The sequence below is a fragment of the Pseudophryne corroboree genome, chromosome 10, assembly GCF_028390025.1.
Source record: "Pseudophryne corroboree isolate aPseCor3 chromosome 10, aPseCor3.hap2, whole genome shotgun sequence".
NCBI classification, from domain to species: Eukaryota; Metazoa; Chordata; class Amphibia; order Anura; family Myobatrachidae; genus Pseudophryne; species Pseudophryne corroboree.
The window spans coordinates 110,205,119-110,223,911 of record NC_086453.1 but is presented as its reverse complement, the minus strand read 5'-3'; the positions used below and the strand labels follow the sequence as shown (position 1 = coordinate 110,223,911).

The 18,793-nt window shown below is 41.6% G+C and overlaps 1 protein-coding gene across 3 annotated transcripts in view; it reads right to left on the bottom strand.

Annotated features, from left to right (window-relative positions):
• The window catches only part of NTN5 (netrin 5), a 248,179-nt gene that overhangs the window by 50,777 nt on the left and 178,609 nt on the right, over positions 1 to 18,793 (bottom strand). For all 3 annotated transcript variants that reach the window (XM_063942736.1, XM_063942735.1, XM_063942734.1), the window contains one exon: positions 1,155 to 2,179. In XM_063942736.1, coding sequence (XP_063798806.1) covers positions 1,155 to 2,148 — 994 coding nt within the window. In that variant the 5' untranslated portion in view covers positions 2,149 to 2,179. The remainder of the gene's footprint in view (positions 1 to 1,154; positions 2,180 to 18,793) is intronic.

The following is an 18,793-nucleotide window of genomic DNA, read 5'->3' as shown; positions in this document are numbered from 1 at the left end:
GTGTCCTTTAGTTGGTATTTTCAACATGGAACAGTCCCATTAATTGTGCTCGTAGAAATGAGTTTAGGTGTGTACCAAGTAGGTAAATCGAACCACTATATCAGTTGTGAATGGTCCTTTTATACATGGAGAAAATCTCCAAACAGCACGGAGAGGATAAATGTCACCTGGGGTTTGGTGCACAGCAAGCACCTATATGAAACTCCCGGTTACCACTGTCCGTAGATGGAGTACTCCGTCTTCTGCTGTGTCAGGTTATCACACACACACACCTTACTTCACATTAGGGGATGGAGGTCGTATCCGGCTCCCGGAGCTTTGCGCACTGCAGGCGCTGATTAGATGATTCCGCTCCCGTCTTCAAGCCGCCGCATATAGCGTCCTCCCGTCTCCCGCTTATCGGTCTCAGGCAGTATTGTACATCAATAGGACCTACTGTCAATTGTCCGTTAGGTCACACAGGGCTCCTTCTCTCTCTCTATGTTACCTTTAATTCAATAGCGCAAGAGGTTAACTAGAACAATCACTTACAAAGCAAAACCATCCCTAAGTGATTGTCCCTTTAAAAAAAAGTCAGAGAAAACCATCCGGCAACCTGCGCCTCCAGCGATCTCAGACTGTATTACATCCTGCCACATGTATCAGGTCAGTTTGATGAGACAGCCATCTGTCCTTCACACCACACTCCTTTATTTATGCACTACAGTAGATCTTGTCAGAAGCCAAGACAATGGCTAGTTTTTATTTCTTCAGTATTTGCTGTAATAATGTTATTACACCTGCAGAATATTTAACCTTTAGTGCTTCAGAAAAGCAGACATGTGTTCATCTTATTTTTCAGCTGGAAGACAACAGAAAATGACTGATACTTCCAAATCATATTATTATCAATAGGCAATAGAAAATAAAAAAGTTCTACATGATCTCAACGATGCCTCCCAAAATGACCCATTCCAGGAGGGACCAAATGCTCGGTTCCTGGACTTCCCTTTTAATTATGATTGCCATCACCTGTGGTAAAACACCTTTCTCATCAAATAATTAGTTCAACACAGGTAAGGGTAAGTCTAGGAAATCCAGGAACAGAGCATTTCGTCATGTTAAGAAGATACAGTTTGTCAATATACAATATACATATGACTTTGCTCACTTACCCACACACTCATGTGCATTGCTTGGTGTTGCTCTTTGCCAGGGCCTGTCATAATAAAATGGCTTGCAAGCATCGCACTCTGGACCAATGGTATTGTGTTGACACTCACACATTAGTCCCTCTTTGCTTGTCGTACAACGAAATGCATGACCATTGCACTTACACCTTCCTCCAACCTGAAGTTCAGAAACACCATAGAAAGCAGTCTTTCTTCTAATTCCAATCTTTTTACCATGGTGTAGACGGTTGAAGACCACACGGACATCTGTAGCAGTCACCCAGTCTTGAAGAACTGGACTATATTCAAATCTCCGGGCCGATGGACGACCAGCTAATGGCATAAAAGCTACAAGTCCTTTAGTGAGGGGTTTAACTCCCGTTTGAAAATCAGTACAAGTGGCTTCATGCTGCATGGGCTTAGTAATGGCACTAGTGGTTGCTTGGTTGTAAACTCGACGACAGTGAGTTGAGTAAAACTGAAAAGGAATCCATGTCTTTCCATGATCCATAGATTTATAGATTGCCATAGAATCAGGACGTGGAGAACAGAATCGCAAGCTGACGTAAACCAACTCAAACCTACGACCCAGTGGTAAAGTCAGTGTAACATTTTGTGGAAATGTTAAACCACTTTCTGACCTCCAACATGTTTGGGCATCTGTGTCAGTCATGTATGAAGGTGGAAAGGATGTATCAGTTTTTTTCTGATCGCACAACTGACATCGCCTCAATGTCACATTTGTGGAGTCTAGGAAATAACAAAGTTTTTGTGGTGTACGTCCACAAGTACTGGATGTAATTACCTCTTGTCCAAGAGCCACATTGATAAAATCTGGGATGCAGTATTTTGGCCTCTGTTTGGCATCATAGCAGGGGCCATCTGGAGACCCACTATGGGGTGAAGCTTTATTGGAATTGTTCTCTTGACCCTTGGGCACTGGGCACAGCAAGGAGATGATATAAAAAGGAATAAAAGCCCACAAAATTCGAGGCATGACAGAACATTCAGGATGTTGGAAACATTACCTAAAAAGAAAAAAATAGAAATGTTTGTTAGAATATATTTGCACATATACTGTAGGGCTTGATTCTGAGTTAGACGTATCTGATGCTATGGATGCAAATAGTGAGTTTTAGCATAGAGTGCACAGAAAAAATGAAAGACTTACTGGGGGCAGTTTCCGTGTGTGTATAAATATATATTACTGTATGTGTGTGTTTAAAATATATATATATATATATATATATATATATACTGTAAATCTATATACTGTATGTCTCACACAAAGGCACACACGTTCCACATACACTACTATACACTGCACACACATGCATTGCACACACATACATAACACACCACACATACTGTACATACATACATACATACATACATACTCACACATACTGTACGTACGTACGTACGTACGTACGTACGTACGTACGTACGTACTCACACATACCGTACGTACGTACATGCTCACACAAACTGTATATATATATATATATATATACATACATACATGCAGACATACTCACACATAATCGGGGCCCAACTGAGAGGAGAAGACAGGTAGCCGGGTCACTGCAGAATGTGAGGACATAGAGTGAGCTGCTGTGGCTGAGCATGCGCAGCAGCTTCCACTCTCCTCCGATCATTCTGTGATGATGATGATGATGATGATGATGATGATGATGGTGAATTGCACCTATATTTTTCTATATAATGCAGAAATCATGTCAATAACCTAGTTGAGGAATGTTACAACTTCTAGTCTTCTTTTACAATATAGCTGATAACAGCCTAGGCCAGTGGCTCTTAAACTGTATGCCGTGGCACCTTTGGTGCCTTGGGACACTTGCAGGGGTGCTTTGGATTGGTGGTCCAGGACCAATTCAAATTATTTATGGTCAATGTAATAGGCAAAACCATTGCTTGTGACTGGCAATCATAAAATATGTGGACAAACAGAAGACAAATCCTGTCCTCCACCACACAATTGAACCTAATGATGACATACAGTATAAACACAATTTACTTAATATCATATTTCTTTCTAAATTTCTCATGATAGAAACTTTTGGTCTTGGGGTGTTTCCATGAAAAAAAATATATTATACTCCAGGGCTCCTTGATTCAAGAAAGTTTGGGAACCACTGGCCTAGGCTTTGGTGCTATGGGTTCAACTTCTGGAGAGACCAAAATATTTGACTTTGAATGGATTTTTTTTCTGTCATATGTGGAGAGACTCTTTTAAATCAAATGGCCGTTGCTGGCATAGTTTTACAGTACTCATATAACTGTATGTTGCTATATATAGTCTTACTTAACATTAGCATGTATACTGCGTGCTAATTATTTACAAAAGAAAGTTGTATCTGTGCCAGGATCTTTGTGTGCCTGTCTTTTCCACTTCAGTACTAATTGGAAGCTTTATCTTGGTTTATCTAATTTTCTTCACACCATTTTGTTTTTGTACACATCACCCACGAACACAAATAATGTGTATATTCACATTTTGGTGTGACATTTCCTGGCCAAATATTAAAGGAATATAAGTGTGAGAATTCTGATGTAGTAGTGTTCCAGACTCAGACACAGCAATAATGTTATCTGACATCCATGCCGTGATAAGATCCTGTCTAGTAGCAGATCTCCAAGTCCCTATTGTCCATTAAAGACAGACCTTCTGTCAACCTCAATGCAATGTGACTGAAGTTACAAAGAATACATCAACAGCAATGTAATGATATCATTATATATATATATATATATATATATATGTTTATATATTTATATATATGCAACATATACACTGTATATAGTAGAGATGAGCGCCTGAAATTTTTCGGGTTTTGTGTTTTGGTTTTGGGTTCGGTTCCGCGGCCGTGTTTTGGGTTCGAACGCGTTTTGGCAAAACCTCACCGAATTTTTTTTGTCGGATTCGGGTGTGTTTTGGATTCGGGTGTTTTTTTCCAAAAACACTAAAAAACAGCTTAAATCATAGAATTTGGGGGTCATTTTGATCCCAAAGTATTATTAACCTCAAAAACCATAATTTACACTCATTTTCAGTCTATTCTGAATACCTCACACCTCACAATATTATTTTTAGTCCTAAAATTTGCACCGAGGTCGCTGTGTGAGTAAGATAAGCGACCCTAGTGGCCGACACAAACACCGGGCCCATCTAGGAGTGGCACTGCAGTGTCACGCAGGATGTCCCTTCCAAAAAACCCTCCCCAAACAGCACATGACGCAAAGAAAAAAAGAGGCGCAATGAGGTAGCTGTGTGAGTAAGATTAGCGACCCTAGTGGCCGACACAAACACCGGGCCCATCTAGGAGTGGCACTGCAGTGTCACGCAGGATGGCCCTTCCAAAAAACCCTCCCCAAACAGCACATGACGCAAAGAAAAAAAGAGGCGCAATGAGGTAGCTGACTGTGTGAGTAAGATTAGCGACCCTAGTGGCCGACACAAACACCGGGCCCATCTAGGAGTGGCACTGCAGTGTCACGCAGGATGTCCCTTCCAAAAAACCCTCCCCAATCAGCACATGATGCAAAGAAAAAGAAAAGAAAAAAGAGGTGCAAGATGGAATTGTCCTTGGGCCCTCCCACCCACCCTTATGTTGTATAAACAAAACAGGACATGCACACTTTAACCAACCCATCATTTCAGTGACAGGGTCTGCCACACGACTGTGACTGATATGACGGGTTGGTTTGGACCCCCCCCAAAAAAGAAGCAATTAATCTCTCCTTGCACAAACTGGCTCTACAGAGGCAAGATGTCCACCTCATCTTCACCCTCCGATATATCACCGTGTACATCCCCCTCCTCACAGATTATCAATTCGTCCCCACTGGAATCCACCATCTCAGCTCCCTGTGTACTTTGTGGAGGCAATTGCTGCTGGTCAATGTCTCCGCGGAGGAATTGATTATAATTCATTTTAATGAACATCATCTTCTCCACATTTTCTGGATGTAACCTCGTACGCCGATTGCTGACAAGGTGAGCGGCGGCACTAAACACTCTTTCGGAGTACACACTTGTGGGAGGGCAACTTAGGTAGAATAAAGCCAGTTTGTGCAAGGGCCTCCAAATTGCCTCTTTTTCCTGCCAGTATAAGTACGGACTGTGTGACGTGCCTACTTGGATGCGGTCACTCATATAATCCTCCACCATTCTATCAATGTTGAGAGAATCATATGCAGTGACAGTAGACGACATGTCCGTAATCGTTGTCAGGTCCTTCAGTCCGGACCAGATGTCAGCATCAGCAGTCGCTCCAGACTGCCCTGCATCACCGCCAGCGGGTGGGCTCGGAATTCTGAGCCTTTTCCTCGCACCCCCAGTTGCGGGAGAATGTGAAGGAGGAGATGTTGACAGGTCGCGTTCCGCTTGACTTGACAATTTTGTCACCAGCAGGTCTTTCAACCCTAGCAGACCTGTGTCTGCCGGAAAGAGAGATCCAAGGTAGGCTTTAAATCTAGGATCGAGCACGGTGGCCAAAATGTAGTGCTCTGATTTCAACAGATTGACCACCCGTGAATCCTTGTTAAGCGAATTAAGGGCTGCATCCACAAGTCCCACATGCCTAGCGGAATCGCTCCCTTTTAGCTCCTTCTTCAATGCCTCCAGCTTCTTCTGCAAAAGCCTGATGAGGGGAATGACCTGACTCTGGCTGGCAGTGTCTGAACTGACTTCACGTGTGGCAAGTTCAAAGGGCATCAGAACCTTGCACAACGTTGAAATCATTCTCCACTGCACTTGAGACAGGTGCATTCCACCTACTATATCGTGCTCAATTGTATAGGCTTGAATGGCCTTTTGCTGCTCCTCCAACCTCTGAAGCATATAGAGGGTTGAATTCCACCTCGTTACCACTTCTTGCTTCAGATGATGGCAGGGCAGGTTCAGTAGTTTTTGGTGGTGCTCCAGTCTTCTGTACGTGGTGCCTGTACGCCGAAAGTGTCCCGCAATTTTTCTGGCCACCGACAGCATCTCTTGCACGCCCCTGTCGTTTTTTAAAAAATTCTGCACCACCAAATTCAAGGTATGTGCAAAACATGGGACGTGCTGGAATTTGCCCATATTTAATGCACACACAATATTGCTGGCGTTGTCCGATGCCACAAATCCACAGGAGAGTCCAATTGGGGTAAGCCATTCCGCGATGATCTTCCTCAGTTGCCGTAAGAGGTTTTCAGCTGTGTGCGTATTCTGGAAAGCGGTGATACAAAGCGTAGCCTGCCTAGGAAAGAGTTGGCGTTTGCGAGATGCTGCTACTGGTGCCGCCGCTGCTGTTCTTGCGGCGGGAGTCCATACATCTACCCAGTGGGCTGTCACAGTCATATAGTCCTGACCCTGCCCTGCTCCACTTGTCCACATGTCCGTGGTTAAGTGGACATTGGGTACAACTGCATTTTTTAGGACACTGGTGAGTCTTTTTCTGACGTCCGTGTACATTCTCGGTATCGCCTGCCTAGAGAAGTGGAACCTAGATGGTATTTGGTAACGGGGGCACACTGCCTCAATAAATTGTCTAGTTCCCTGTGAACTAACGGCGGATACCGGACGCACGTCTAACACCAACATAGTTGTCAAGGACTCAGTTATCCGCTTTGCAGTAGGATGACTGCTGTGATATTTCATCTTCCTCGCAAAGGACTGTTGAACAGTCAATTGCTTACTGGAAGTAGTACAAGTGGGCTTACGACTTCCCCTCTGGGATGACCATCGACTCCCAGCGGCAACAACAGCAGCGCCAGCAGCAGTAGGCGTTACACGCAAGGATGCATCGGAGGAATCCCAGGCAGGAGAGGACTCGTCAGAATTGCCAGTGACATGGCCTGCAGGACTATTGGCATTCCTGGGGAAGGAGGAAATTGACACTGAGGGAGTTGGTGGGGTGGTTTGCGTGAGCTTGGTTACAAGAGGAAGGGATTTACTGGTCAGTGGACTGCTTCCGCTGTCACCCAAAGTTTTTGAACTTGTCACTGACTTATTATGAATGCGCTGCAGGTGACGTATAAGGGAGGATGTTCCGAGGTGGTTAACGTCCTTACCCCTACTTATTACAGCTTGACAAAGGGAACACACGGCTTGACACCTGTTGTCCGCATTTCTGGTGAAATACCTCCACACCGAAGAGCTGATTTTTTTGGTATTTTCACCTGGCATGTCAACGGCCATATTCCTCCCACGGACAACAGGTGTCTCCCCGGGTGCCTGACTTAAACAAACCACCTCACCATAAGAATCCTCCTGGTCAATTTCCTCCCCAGCGCCAGCAACACCCATATCCTCCTCATCCTGGTGTACTTCAACACTGACATCTTCAATCTGACTATCAGGAACTGGACTGCGGGTGCTCCTTCCAGCACTTGCAGGGGGCGTGCAAATGGTGGAAGGCGCATGCTCTTCACGTCCAGTGTTGGGAAGGTCAGGCATCGCAACCGACACAATTGGACTCTCCTTGTGGATTTGGGATTTCAAAGAACGCACAGTTCTTTGCGGTGCTTTTGCCAGCTTGAGTCTTTTCAGTTTTCTAGCGAGAGGCTGAGTGCTTCCATCCTCATGTGAAGCTGAACCACTAGCCATGAACATAGGCCAGGGCCTCAGCCGTTCCTTGCCACTCCGTGTGGTAAATGGCATATTGGCAAGTTTACGCTTCTCCTCCGACAATTTTATTTTAGGTTTTGGAGTCCTTTTTTTACTGATATTTGGTGTTTTGGTTTTGACATGCTCTGCACTATGCCATTGGGCATCGGCCTTGGCAGACGACGTTGCTGGCATTTCATCGTCTCGGCCATGACTAGTGGCAGCAGCTTCAGCACGAGGTGGAAGTGGATCTTGATCTTTCCCTAATTTTGGAACCTCAACATTTTTGTTCTCCATATTTTAATAGGCACAACTAAAAGGCACCTCAGGTAAACAATGGAGATGGATGGATTGGATACTAGTATACAATTATGGACGGGCTGCCGAGTGCCGACACAGAGGTAGCCACAGCCGTGAACTACCGCACTGTACTGTGTCTGCTGCTAATATATAGACTGGTTGATAAAGAGATAGTATACTCGTAACTAGTATGTATGTATAAAGAAAGAAAAAAAACCACGGTTAGGTGGTATATACAATTATGGACGGGCTGCCGAGTGCCGACACAGAGGTAGCCACAGCCGTGAACTACCGCACTGTACTGTGTCTGCTGCTAATATATAGACTGGTTGATAAAGAGATAGTATACTCGTAACTAGTATGTATGTATAAAGAAAGAAAAAAAAAACACGGTTAGGTGGTATATACAATTATGGACGGGCTGCCGAGTGCCGACACAGAGGTAGCCACAGCCGTGAACTACCGCACTGTACTGTGTCTGCTGCTAATATATAGACTGGTTGATAAAGGGATAGTATACTCGTAACTAGTATGTATGTATAAAGAAAGAAAAAAAAACCACGGTTAGGTGGTATATACAATTATGGACGGGCTGCCGAGTGCCGACACAGAGGTAGCCACAGCCGTGAACTACCGCACTGTACTGTGTCTGCTGCTAATATATAGACTGGTTGATAAAGAGATAGTATACTCGTAACTAGTATGTATGTATAAAGAAAGAAAAAAAAACCACGGTTAGGTGGTATATACAATTATGGACGGGCTGCCGAGTGCCGACACAGAGGTAGCCACAGCCGTGAACTACCGCACTGTACTGTGTCTGCTGCTAATATATAGACTGGTTGATAAAGAGATAGTATACTCGTAACTAGTATGTATGTATAAAGAAAGAAAAAAAAACCACGGTTAGGTGGTATATACAATTATGGACGGGCTGCCGAGTGCCGACACAGAGGTAGCCACAGCCGTGAACTACCGCACTGTACTGTGTCTGCTGCTAATATATAGACTGGTTGATAAAGAGATAGTATACTCGTAACTAGTATGTATGTATAAAGAAAGAAAAAAAAACCACGGTTAGGTCACTGGTATATACAATTATGGACGGGCTGCCGAGTGCCGACACAGAGGTAGCCACAGCCGTGAACTACCGCACTGTACTGTGTCTGCTGCTAATATAGACTGGTTGATAAAGAGATAGTATACTACTAATATTATATACTGGTGGTCAGGTCACTGGTCACTAGTCACACTGGCAGTGGCACTCCTGCAGCAAAAGTGTGCACTGTTTAATTTTAATATAATATTATGTACTCCTGGCTCCTGCTATAACCTATAACTGGCACTGCAGTAGTGCTCCCCAGTCTCCCCCACAATTATAAGCTGTGTGAGCTGAGCAGTCAGACAGATATATAATATATATAGATGATGCAGCACACTGGCCTGAGCCTGAGCAGTGCACACAGATATGGTATGTGACTGAGTCACTGTGTGCTGTGTATCGCTTTTTTCAGGCAGAGAACGGATTATAAATAAAAGTGGTGGTCACTGGTCACTATCAGCAAAACTCTGCACTGTACACTACTGAGTACTCCTAATGCTCCCCAAAATTAGTAAATCAAGTGTCTCTCTAATCTATTCTAATTCTAAACGGAGAGGACGCCAGCCACGTCCTCTCCCTATCAATCTCAATGCACGTGTGAAAATGGCGGCGACGCGCGGCTCCTTATATAGAATCCGAGTCTCGCGATAGAATCCGAGCCTCGCGAGAATCCGACAGCGTCATGATGACGTTCGGGCGCGCTCGGGTTAACCGAGCAAGGCGGGAAGATCCGAGTCGCTCGGACCCGTGAAAAAAAACATGAAGTTCTGGCGGGTTCGGATTCAGAGAAACCGAACCCGCTCATCTCTAGTATATAGTACAATTTGCTGTATAGATCACCTTGTTCCATTTTGGAATGTCCAAAATAATAAGATCTGTTGCTTCTAACTCATCATTAACTCTTACATATTACAGAATATTATTAAGTAATTCCCAAAGTTTCCTCTATTCAATCATTCCGAAACTTGTACTACACTGGGTTCCATTCAGCAACACTGTTCAGATGAATACAGTAATTGACATGTTTGTACATATTCCGAACATTTTTGAAAATGGCGCTTTTATTATTATGGTCAGTATTATATGATTAATACTTCCCTATTAGATAGAGTCAGCCAACGGATTTGCCATTTGTTCATATTTAATGGACTTTGGTTACTTTGATGCTACAAAACAGGTAGTGATTGTTGGATTAGCAATTTTTAATTTGAAAGCCCACAAGGGACTTGAGAACACCAATGACCGTATCTAAATGAAGACTAATGTCTACTACAATGACAGAATGGCATTAATGCTTGACCATTTGCTTCAGTCAGTGATTGAAAACTCAAACCAAGTCAGGAAGGAATGAAAGAGAACACATATTGTATGTAATCCAATTGGCAGAATGACAGGTTAGATCCAATATTGCCTATTTGTCATCATGTTAGCTTTTAGCTGTCCTTATTGCCACAACTCATTCAACAAGTAAAGAAAATGGTCTTCAGTGAAAAAATGACATGCAATTACTGACACTCTCAAATGTCAGAAAACGATTTGGCTAGGAGCATAAGTGAAGGCATGGGGCCGGATGTAATGACGTTCGCATTGGCCATAGGTGCGAGTTCCTGGAAGAACTCTGACTTTTTTTAAAGTGCCAATCATTTACAAGGCAAAACCATGCCTTGTAAATGATTGCTGCTTTAAAAAAACATCAGAATTTGGCCGGGAACCTGCACCTCCGGCCAACTCGCACGTCATTAAATCCGGCCAATGTTCTTCCCCTAAGGCAGGAGAGCCATATAATCCCTACATTGGCTTTAAAGTTTTGACTACCATCATATAAGTTTCAGTGGGGAACATTTACTAAGCAGTGATAAGAGCGGAGAAGTGAGCCAGTGGAGAAATTTCCCCATCAACCAATCAGCAGCTCTGTATCATTTCATAGTATGCAAATTATAGATGTTACTTCAGTGCTGATTGGTTGATGGGGCAACTTCTCCACTGGCTCACTTCTCCGCTCTTATCACTGTTTAGTAAATGTACCCCACTGTGTCCTTTATTAGCTGCTTTTAGAATGATTTAGATTGTTTATATTGTTTCAGGACTTTTTCTAAATTATGCATATTTTGAATTTAAGGGCTTGTTCACACCAATATGTTGAGAAATTTAAAACGTGTTGAATGCAGAAGATTTGGACAGGTATAAATACCTGAGTGACTTTGATAAGTGCCTAATCATTATGGCTAGATGACGGGATCAAGGCTTGAGGGTACTCGTTATGGTCATGGTTATTAGTGTATTAGCCAAAGATCTTCAAAGCACAAATTATTAGTTATTCTTCAGCACTAAGGGGGACATTTACTAAGCAGTGATAAGAGTGAAGAAGTGAGCCAGTGGAGAAGTTACCCATGGCAACCAATCAGCACTAAAGTAACATCTATAATTTGCATACTATAAAATGATACAGAGCTGCCGATTGGTTGATGGGGCAATTTCTCCACTGGCTCACTTCTCCGCTCTTATCACTGCTTAGTAAATGTCCCCCTAAGTCCTATGTCCTTCATGCAGTCCAGTAACCAGCATAAGAGTGTTCATTGTCCCTACATAGAGCATGCTCATCTGTGGAAGGAGCGATTTCCCTTTGTATATAATGTGCTGAAAGAACATCTTGTAACAACAGCTACACGTTTAATCATGTAAGTTGGATTATCTCGCCACATCCTGGGAAAGTTTACCAACAAACAAAACAGAAGCGTTTCATTGACAGCTCTTTCCTCCAACCCCAGCTCTGCAATTAATTTGTTAGGAATTTGGCAATGTCCTTTATTGTGCAGCACATATATAGGGGTTTAATGGCCATGTGATGACAGACATAAAGCCTCCCTTCACGGAGGAGGCACGGACCGAATTAGCCCAGTTGTAGAGATGTAAGCTCTACTTTAACCTTTTCTTTACAGCAGCATGAACAGAGGGGAGATTTGTCATACTTTTCTCATCCATATTTTATTTCAGTAACTATTCCGGTGCTAAGTATATTTTCTTGATATAATAATCAGAATAAATGTTTTTTTAAAAACATTTGTACCATTTTGATTTATTAAATAAAAAAAATATATATATGTGTGTAACCTTTTCTTAGGATTAGAGTAGACCTGCCAAAAGAAACTTAAAACTACATTATTTCTATAAAATATGACAATTTATTTAGGATAAGGATGAGTAGAATTTTCAAAACAGTTCCTTAAAATATAAACATCAGTCGCATTTCACTTTTCTTCTGCAGAATTTCACTATAAGTGTTCCCAGTCGTAGCTCAGTGCCACGGCAGAGCAGAATGCATTAAACAACATGTTCCTAGCTCTATTATTATTATTATTATTTTATATACAGTAGAGTAAAATGAAGTGTACAAATACAGGACCTGATTCAGGTTTGATTGCTAATTGTGGCAAGTAGCAGGATTTGCAATCCATGTGATCGCATGTTGGGGGCCACCCATCGCAGGGCAAGCCGCAAAGTATGCTCCTCCCCCCCCCCCCCCCCCTTGATCAAGCAGTTATCCAACCCGCAGTGCGGAAACACAGAACTGTTGTACTGTAACTACCTTTGTTCGCCTAATGCCAAAGCTTTTTTTCTGATGTACAGTATACAATGGAACTGGGCACTGGTACCTTTTTTTTCCAGAAACGGAAGTTCTCTTACCATCATCATTGGACACTGGTATATTTTATTACTCCTGCCTAGAACGTTTATAGTATCACCAGACTCCTCTGTTCCAGTTACTTTTTATAGAGTTAGGGAATATTAATTTGGCTATGGGATGTTCAGCAGTCGGAGGTGAATTTAGGTGAGATCTTTTTTCACAGAAATAAAACAGTGCCTAATGTTACCCTTCTATCTATCTATCTATCTATCTATCTATCTATCTATCTATCTATCTATCTATCTATCTATCAATCTATCTATATCTATCTGTCAATTTATGATGACAAGTGAATAATATGAGCTTCTAACAAATAATTTAGTTAAGAAAAGAAAACAAGACTATTTTTAACTCGAGGGGAGCACCACCGGTTACATTCATTATTTTTCATTTTCTGAATGGTTATCACTACAAAACAAGACTATTATAATATATCTACCGGTACATATTTTCAGACCTGCATGGACTTATGCGCATTCACCTGTGCACCAACTGTCTACCTAAAAAAATGATTTAGTCAACTCTTACACCACACAGTTTATTATCGGTTTCGATTGGTGGAATAAGTGTGCACTGTAGATATGGCACAACAGCGGGTGCCCTGAATCAGTGAACAGCCCACTACTTAATCAGTGGGGTGGTCTATTCAATAGAGCTTGAGCGGTCATAGAGGTCACCAGCCAGTGACTGTATGTAGATAGTGGTGTAGAAATCAAGTGGTACCAGTGGCTGCAGCAGGATAGAACACGTCCATGTCCCAATTTGGTGCTCTAACACAGTGACAAGATGGTGCCCAATATGTGCAGAAGTACAGAAGGTGGCCATCTTGGTTATGGATTGAAGCCTTCCTAAAGGAGCCAGTTTGGAGTGTGCGCAGTAGCACTATCCAGATTCCTATTGATCACTTGAGCAAACATGATATCACAGCATTAGACCATGAACAATGCTAGCTAGTTAACTGGCTGGTATCTCAATCTATTATGATTTTTAATGATTGGACTAGTAATATTTCAGAAGTGAAAATGAGCAGCCGAGCAACAGACATCAGAAGGAATAAAGCCCTTGAGATGTTATATATAACATTATATCACAAAGAGTGTGTGCATCACAGTAAATCAAAATCAAATGAAAAGAAAGAAAGAAAAAGAAGCCCCTTTCTGTGGTAAGATAAAAGACTATCATCTGCTGATATCAATCATATACAATGATAAGAGGTTCCCAGCAGAAAACAAAAATCTGAAATACAGCAACTCAGAGTGCATAAGGTCTTTAGAAATATCACAGGTGTGCAAAAAGCTTTCCCTTTTTTATATTTTTATTCTGACATTCCCAAAGTAATGACCATGTTTCTTCTTGTTTCTGCTAATTTATTGGGACGAATATTAGATAAACTGTACAAGGAATGTTCTCTGTGTGATCTAGAAAGACTCTATGTGTGTGGACCTTCTTTTAACCACTTCAGTGAAAGAAGTCTCTTAGATGGACAGAACAATTTTCACTCTATACAGTGCAGTGATTTAACCTGGAATTATTTATGCATTTGCTTTTTAATTTCAGCTTTATTTTTTTTTTATTTTTTTTTATTTTTAAATAGCATGTATACTGTATATCATGATATAAAATGGCCTGGCTTATTCCCCCAAGTATTTTTAGGCTTTTCTGAAAGGTCTTCAGCATTAGCTTCCAGAGTCTCTGGGAGCGCAGATGGGTCTTTAATGTATGCAGGAGATGGCTGAGATATATTCTACGTTGCACAAATTATGAATATGTCTGTAAGTAAAATATAAAGGAAACATGAAGAAGCTTCTTTTTTTCCTCACGTACAGTATAATGGAGCTGTTTCCTTGGAGAAGTAGTCCTCTTATCACAGTGACATACAGTGTAGGCTTGTGGCATTCTTAATAGGAAAGTGCATAGATATAGCCTTTATATGAATGTCACTTAGAAGTGAACCATAATTCAAGTATTTCCACTACAGCAATATGTAAAATTGATTGCATTGGATTGCACTGGGCAGCAGATCCTCAAAGCAGTGAACATTGACTAACTCACCATATTAATTAAATAAACCCCAAATATCTACATTGCACTTACAGTAACATGTTATATATATATCATACCAAGGGTAGGCAACGTTTTTCTCTTTGGGTGCCAGACATTCAACATTACAAGACAAAAAAGTTTCCACAAATACATTACAAAGTAATAAATTGGCACTGAAAATGTTAGTAGATTTCCTGTGGTTCTTTGTGTAAAGCTTGTTTGCTCAGGTTTGGTTGATAATTTGCAGTTTGGAGATGAAAACATGGCTCAGACTTTTGCACTGTAATTTGACTGTAAGCAGAAATGTGGCCAGGTTCACTCACAGTAAGCCCAGACTTCTCAGGGTATGCAGCTCACACTTTATTCTCTGGTTTGGAGAGGGTCTAGAGGAGGATCGTAGTAGAAGAGGAACTAACTTTTTTGCCTACTTACCTACTCTCCCGGAACATCCATGAGACTCCCGACTCATGGGTGGCTCTCCTAGATGGCCCAAAAAATAGGCAAGTCTCTCAGCACCTCCATGACATACACTTTCCTAGTGAAGGCAGCTTGAGGATGTGATTAGCAATTAATTGCATCATTGTGGTTGTAGCAATAAAGCCCATTTCATATCAGAATGGGCATATTAACAAATGGTATTGTTCAAACTGTATGTTGTATCATATATATTCTGTATGAAAAATGTTCTTTCATCCTGGTTGCCAAATTACAAGCCTGTAATTAACTAGCCAGGGTCTTTTCTAAGCCATTTGGTTGTAAGGAAGTGAATGTCTGTTCTTCACAGTGTGAGATCCAGTGTTGGTGACACTTTCTTTGACAAAGGTGCTTTACAGAGACAATAAGACTTACAAGGTCTTTTAAAGACAAGGGGAAGTGCAGATAGTGTGGTTTCCTGCCATATGGCTGGGCTGGTCATACATCATGGGCACTTCTGACAAGCTATGTGGTGAATTATTTGTGGCCCCTGCTTATCTGTCCAGGAAGTCCTGGGTTAAGAGCACATGAAAGACACATGGGCCGCAAACAACCCCCTTCTGGCATTGAAAGGATTAAATCCCAAGGTGTGTGTGTCAAGGATTAGTGCTGGAAGGATAATGTGTGCCTGTAGCTGATTCGCTTAAAGTAGGTAAACAGCTAGGATACCCAAATTGTACTAGGAGCAGTCTTACCCCACGGAACAATGCTCAATTTCAAGGAGATATATCAACTATGTTTTATTCGTTTTATTTTCCTTGAAATTGTCTGTAACCTGTGTGTACTTTTATATAATCATATTCTCTTTGTAATACTTTTTGTAACTGTAAGCTTTGAAGTTATTCTTGAAATTAAAACTTGATTTCTAGTTTTGATATTTTGTGTTCTTAGACCGATGGCCTGGTGGGGCTCATGCTACTGATTTTTAAAGCGTATATTTTGTTAGCGGAACCAAAGGGCCACTGTGGGAGGAGTTCCATCCTAGATTAATCCCCTTTGTAGTGGCATTGTTAGGATGATTTGTAAAATGCAAATGCCATGACCTCCCAACTTGAAATGAGCTATGAGTGCAGGCACATTCATGACATTGGTCCCTCCCTGTGTTTTGCAGCACTGAGATTCATATCTTTGCATAGCAAGGGCAGGACAATGATGATGAAATCATGGCCCCATCACCTCAGAACCCATCACATGCCTGCAGCATGCCCTCTGCACCATTCCAGAAGGGGCAGCCATAAAGTGGCCCACTATGCTCAGAAGGTGCCACTGAAATCCTCCTCAAGTGCCACCTTGCCAATGCCTGTGGTATACCATTTGTTCAGGAAATGTATTTTTATACTTAATACTTTTGCTTTCTAGATTTACACTAACAATTCTCCTCACCTCCTGTTTTCATTATAAACTGTAAGGCGGAAGCCTCTTTTTAGACCATTTACTGTGTGTTTATTTCAAACACAAACATATTTTACAGCTTATTCGACTAATGTAACCATTGTATACACTGACAGAGGAACAGTGTCAGGCAATACATTTTATATGTACAAAACCTAAATTTACTACCTAATGGTGAACAAGTTCTGCTGCTACATTCCAAATACATTAAACAGTTATATCAAGACCCTGTCTGTATTGATGTAGAGATAAACATGACTGTGGAGATAATGCACTAAACTTCAACCTTTCACACCATCTGCATCAGCAGCCTACCACACAGGGCCTAACAACCGGCATGCCTTGTTAGGAGATTCCTACCAAAAGGTATTACATTCAGTGACACTTTATTGGGCCTAGGACCAAGATCACCATATTTGGGCTTCTTTTTTTCAAAACAAAAGTGATATTGCAACTGTACAAAAAACATATATTGATGAGAAACCATCACGGCACAAGTTTAATATATTAATTCTGTTCAGTAATTTCATTAAGGTTCATGGTTCTGAAAATGCCCAATAGGCTCTAGATACTTGGCTTTGTATTGCAAACCAATAGCAATCGTTTAGACCATGCTTGCCTACACAGTGAAGTCAGCAGTCTAGGGGCTTGGTTACATTATTTGTGGTAAATTACATCATCATGATACTCCTCTCTGCTCAATGCACAAACCCGCAGCATTCCACAGCGAGGTAGTGCCGTAATGATGCGATATTCTGCAACAACCCTCTACCTCTACAGCCTCATCAGGAACTCCTGGAGAGAAATAAATTGTTTTAAATGTGCTGGAGGTCTATTTAATATTTCTTAGTCATGTGCATCAATACCTTAGGTCAGAGGTTCCCAAACTGTGTGCTGTGGCTCCCTGGGGTGTCTCGGGACACTTGCAGGAGTGTCCTGGGTTGGTGGTCCAGGACCAATTCAAATTATTCATGGTCAATGTAATAGGCAAAACCAGTGCTGGTGGCTGCCAGTCATAAAATATGTGGTCAAACAGAAGCAAATCTTGTCCCTCACCACACAACTGACCCTAAGGAAGACATATAAATGCGATCTACTTAATTTAATATTTCTTTCAAAATTTCTCAATAAGAAATTTTTGGCCTAGGGGTGCCATGAAAAAATTCTGATATTCTAGGGCGCTGTGATTCAGAAAAGTTTGGAAACCACTGCCTTAGGTGAATGCTTCCTGTGAGAATCACCCCAGACAGTCTTTAGTCTCTTATAACTGGTCTAGTCCTACTTTAGCTTGTTTTAACACAGATCTTTTTTTTTTTTTTACAAAACAGTCTGAAACTGTAGTCATATTCTTCCATGACCTGGTCATGTCAGGCCCCCTATGGGTTGGCTGGCTGAGCCAGGTGGTGCCTCCCTCAACCCAGCTCCATTCTGGCTAATAATTAATTAAAAGAAAAACAAATTGCATAAAATGAAAGGGCACACATTAGCGCTGCAATTAAATACTAGAATAACTAGAAATATATGAGCCGGGATTTATGTGTAGGATTTGTCCATGGAGACTGGCCACAGTCCTGGGAAGAAAGTATGCAAGAGTGGTAGTTACCAACTTGGTGGTTAGATGGATGACCTCTTGCAGCTTGGGCCCAGAAAAAGTCCTTTTGAAATAGGACTTTTTCCATCTAACCACCAAGTTGGTCCAATCACTTTTGTCTACATACTGTAATATACCTTTTATTACATCTATCCCTATGTGTTTATCAAATAACTAGTTAAGTTAGGGTCCCTTCAAAATTTTGTAAATGTGAATGAATAAAACAAATATATTTTATAAATGGTGGTAAAGTAGTGCTTCTCTTTTTCAGCAGTTATTTTCAACTGAATAGTTAGGGTCCATATTTTTACAGGTCCTCAACCTGCTGCACAAGAGACTTCCTTGATATCGATGTCCAACATACGCACAATACTGACTTTTCCTTGAACACTTATACAGGTTGAGTATTCCATATCCAAATATTCCGAAATACGGAATATTCCGA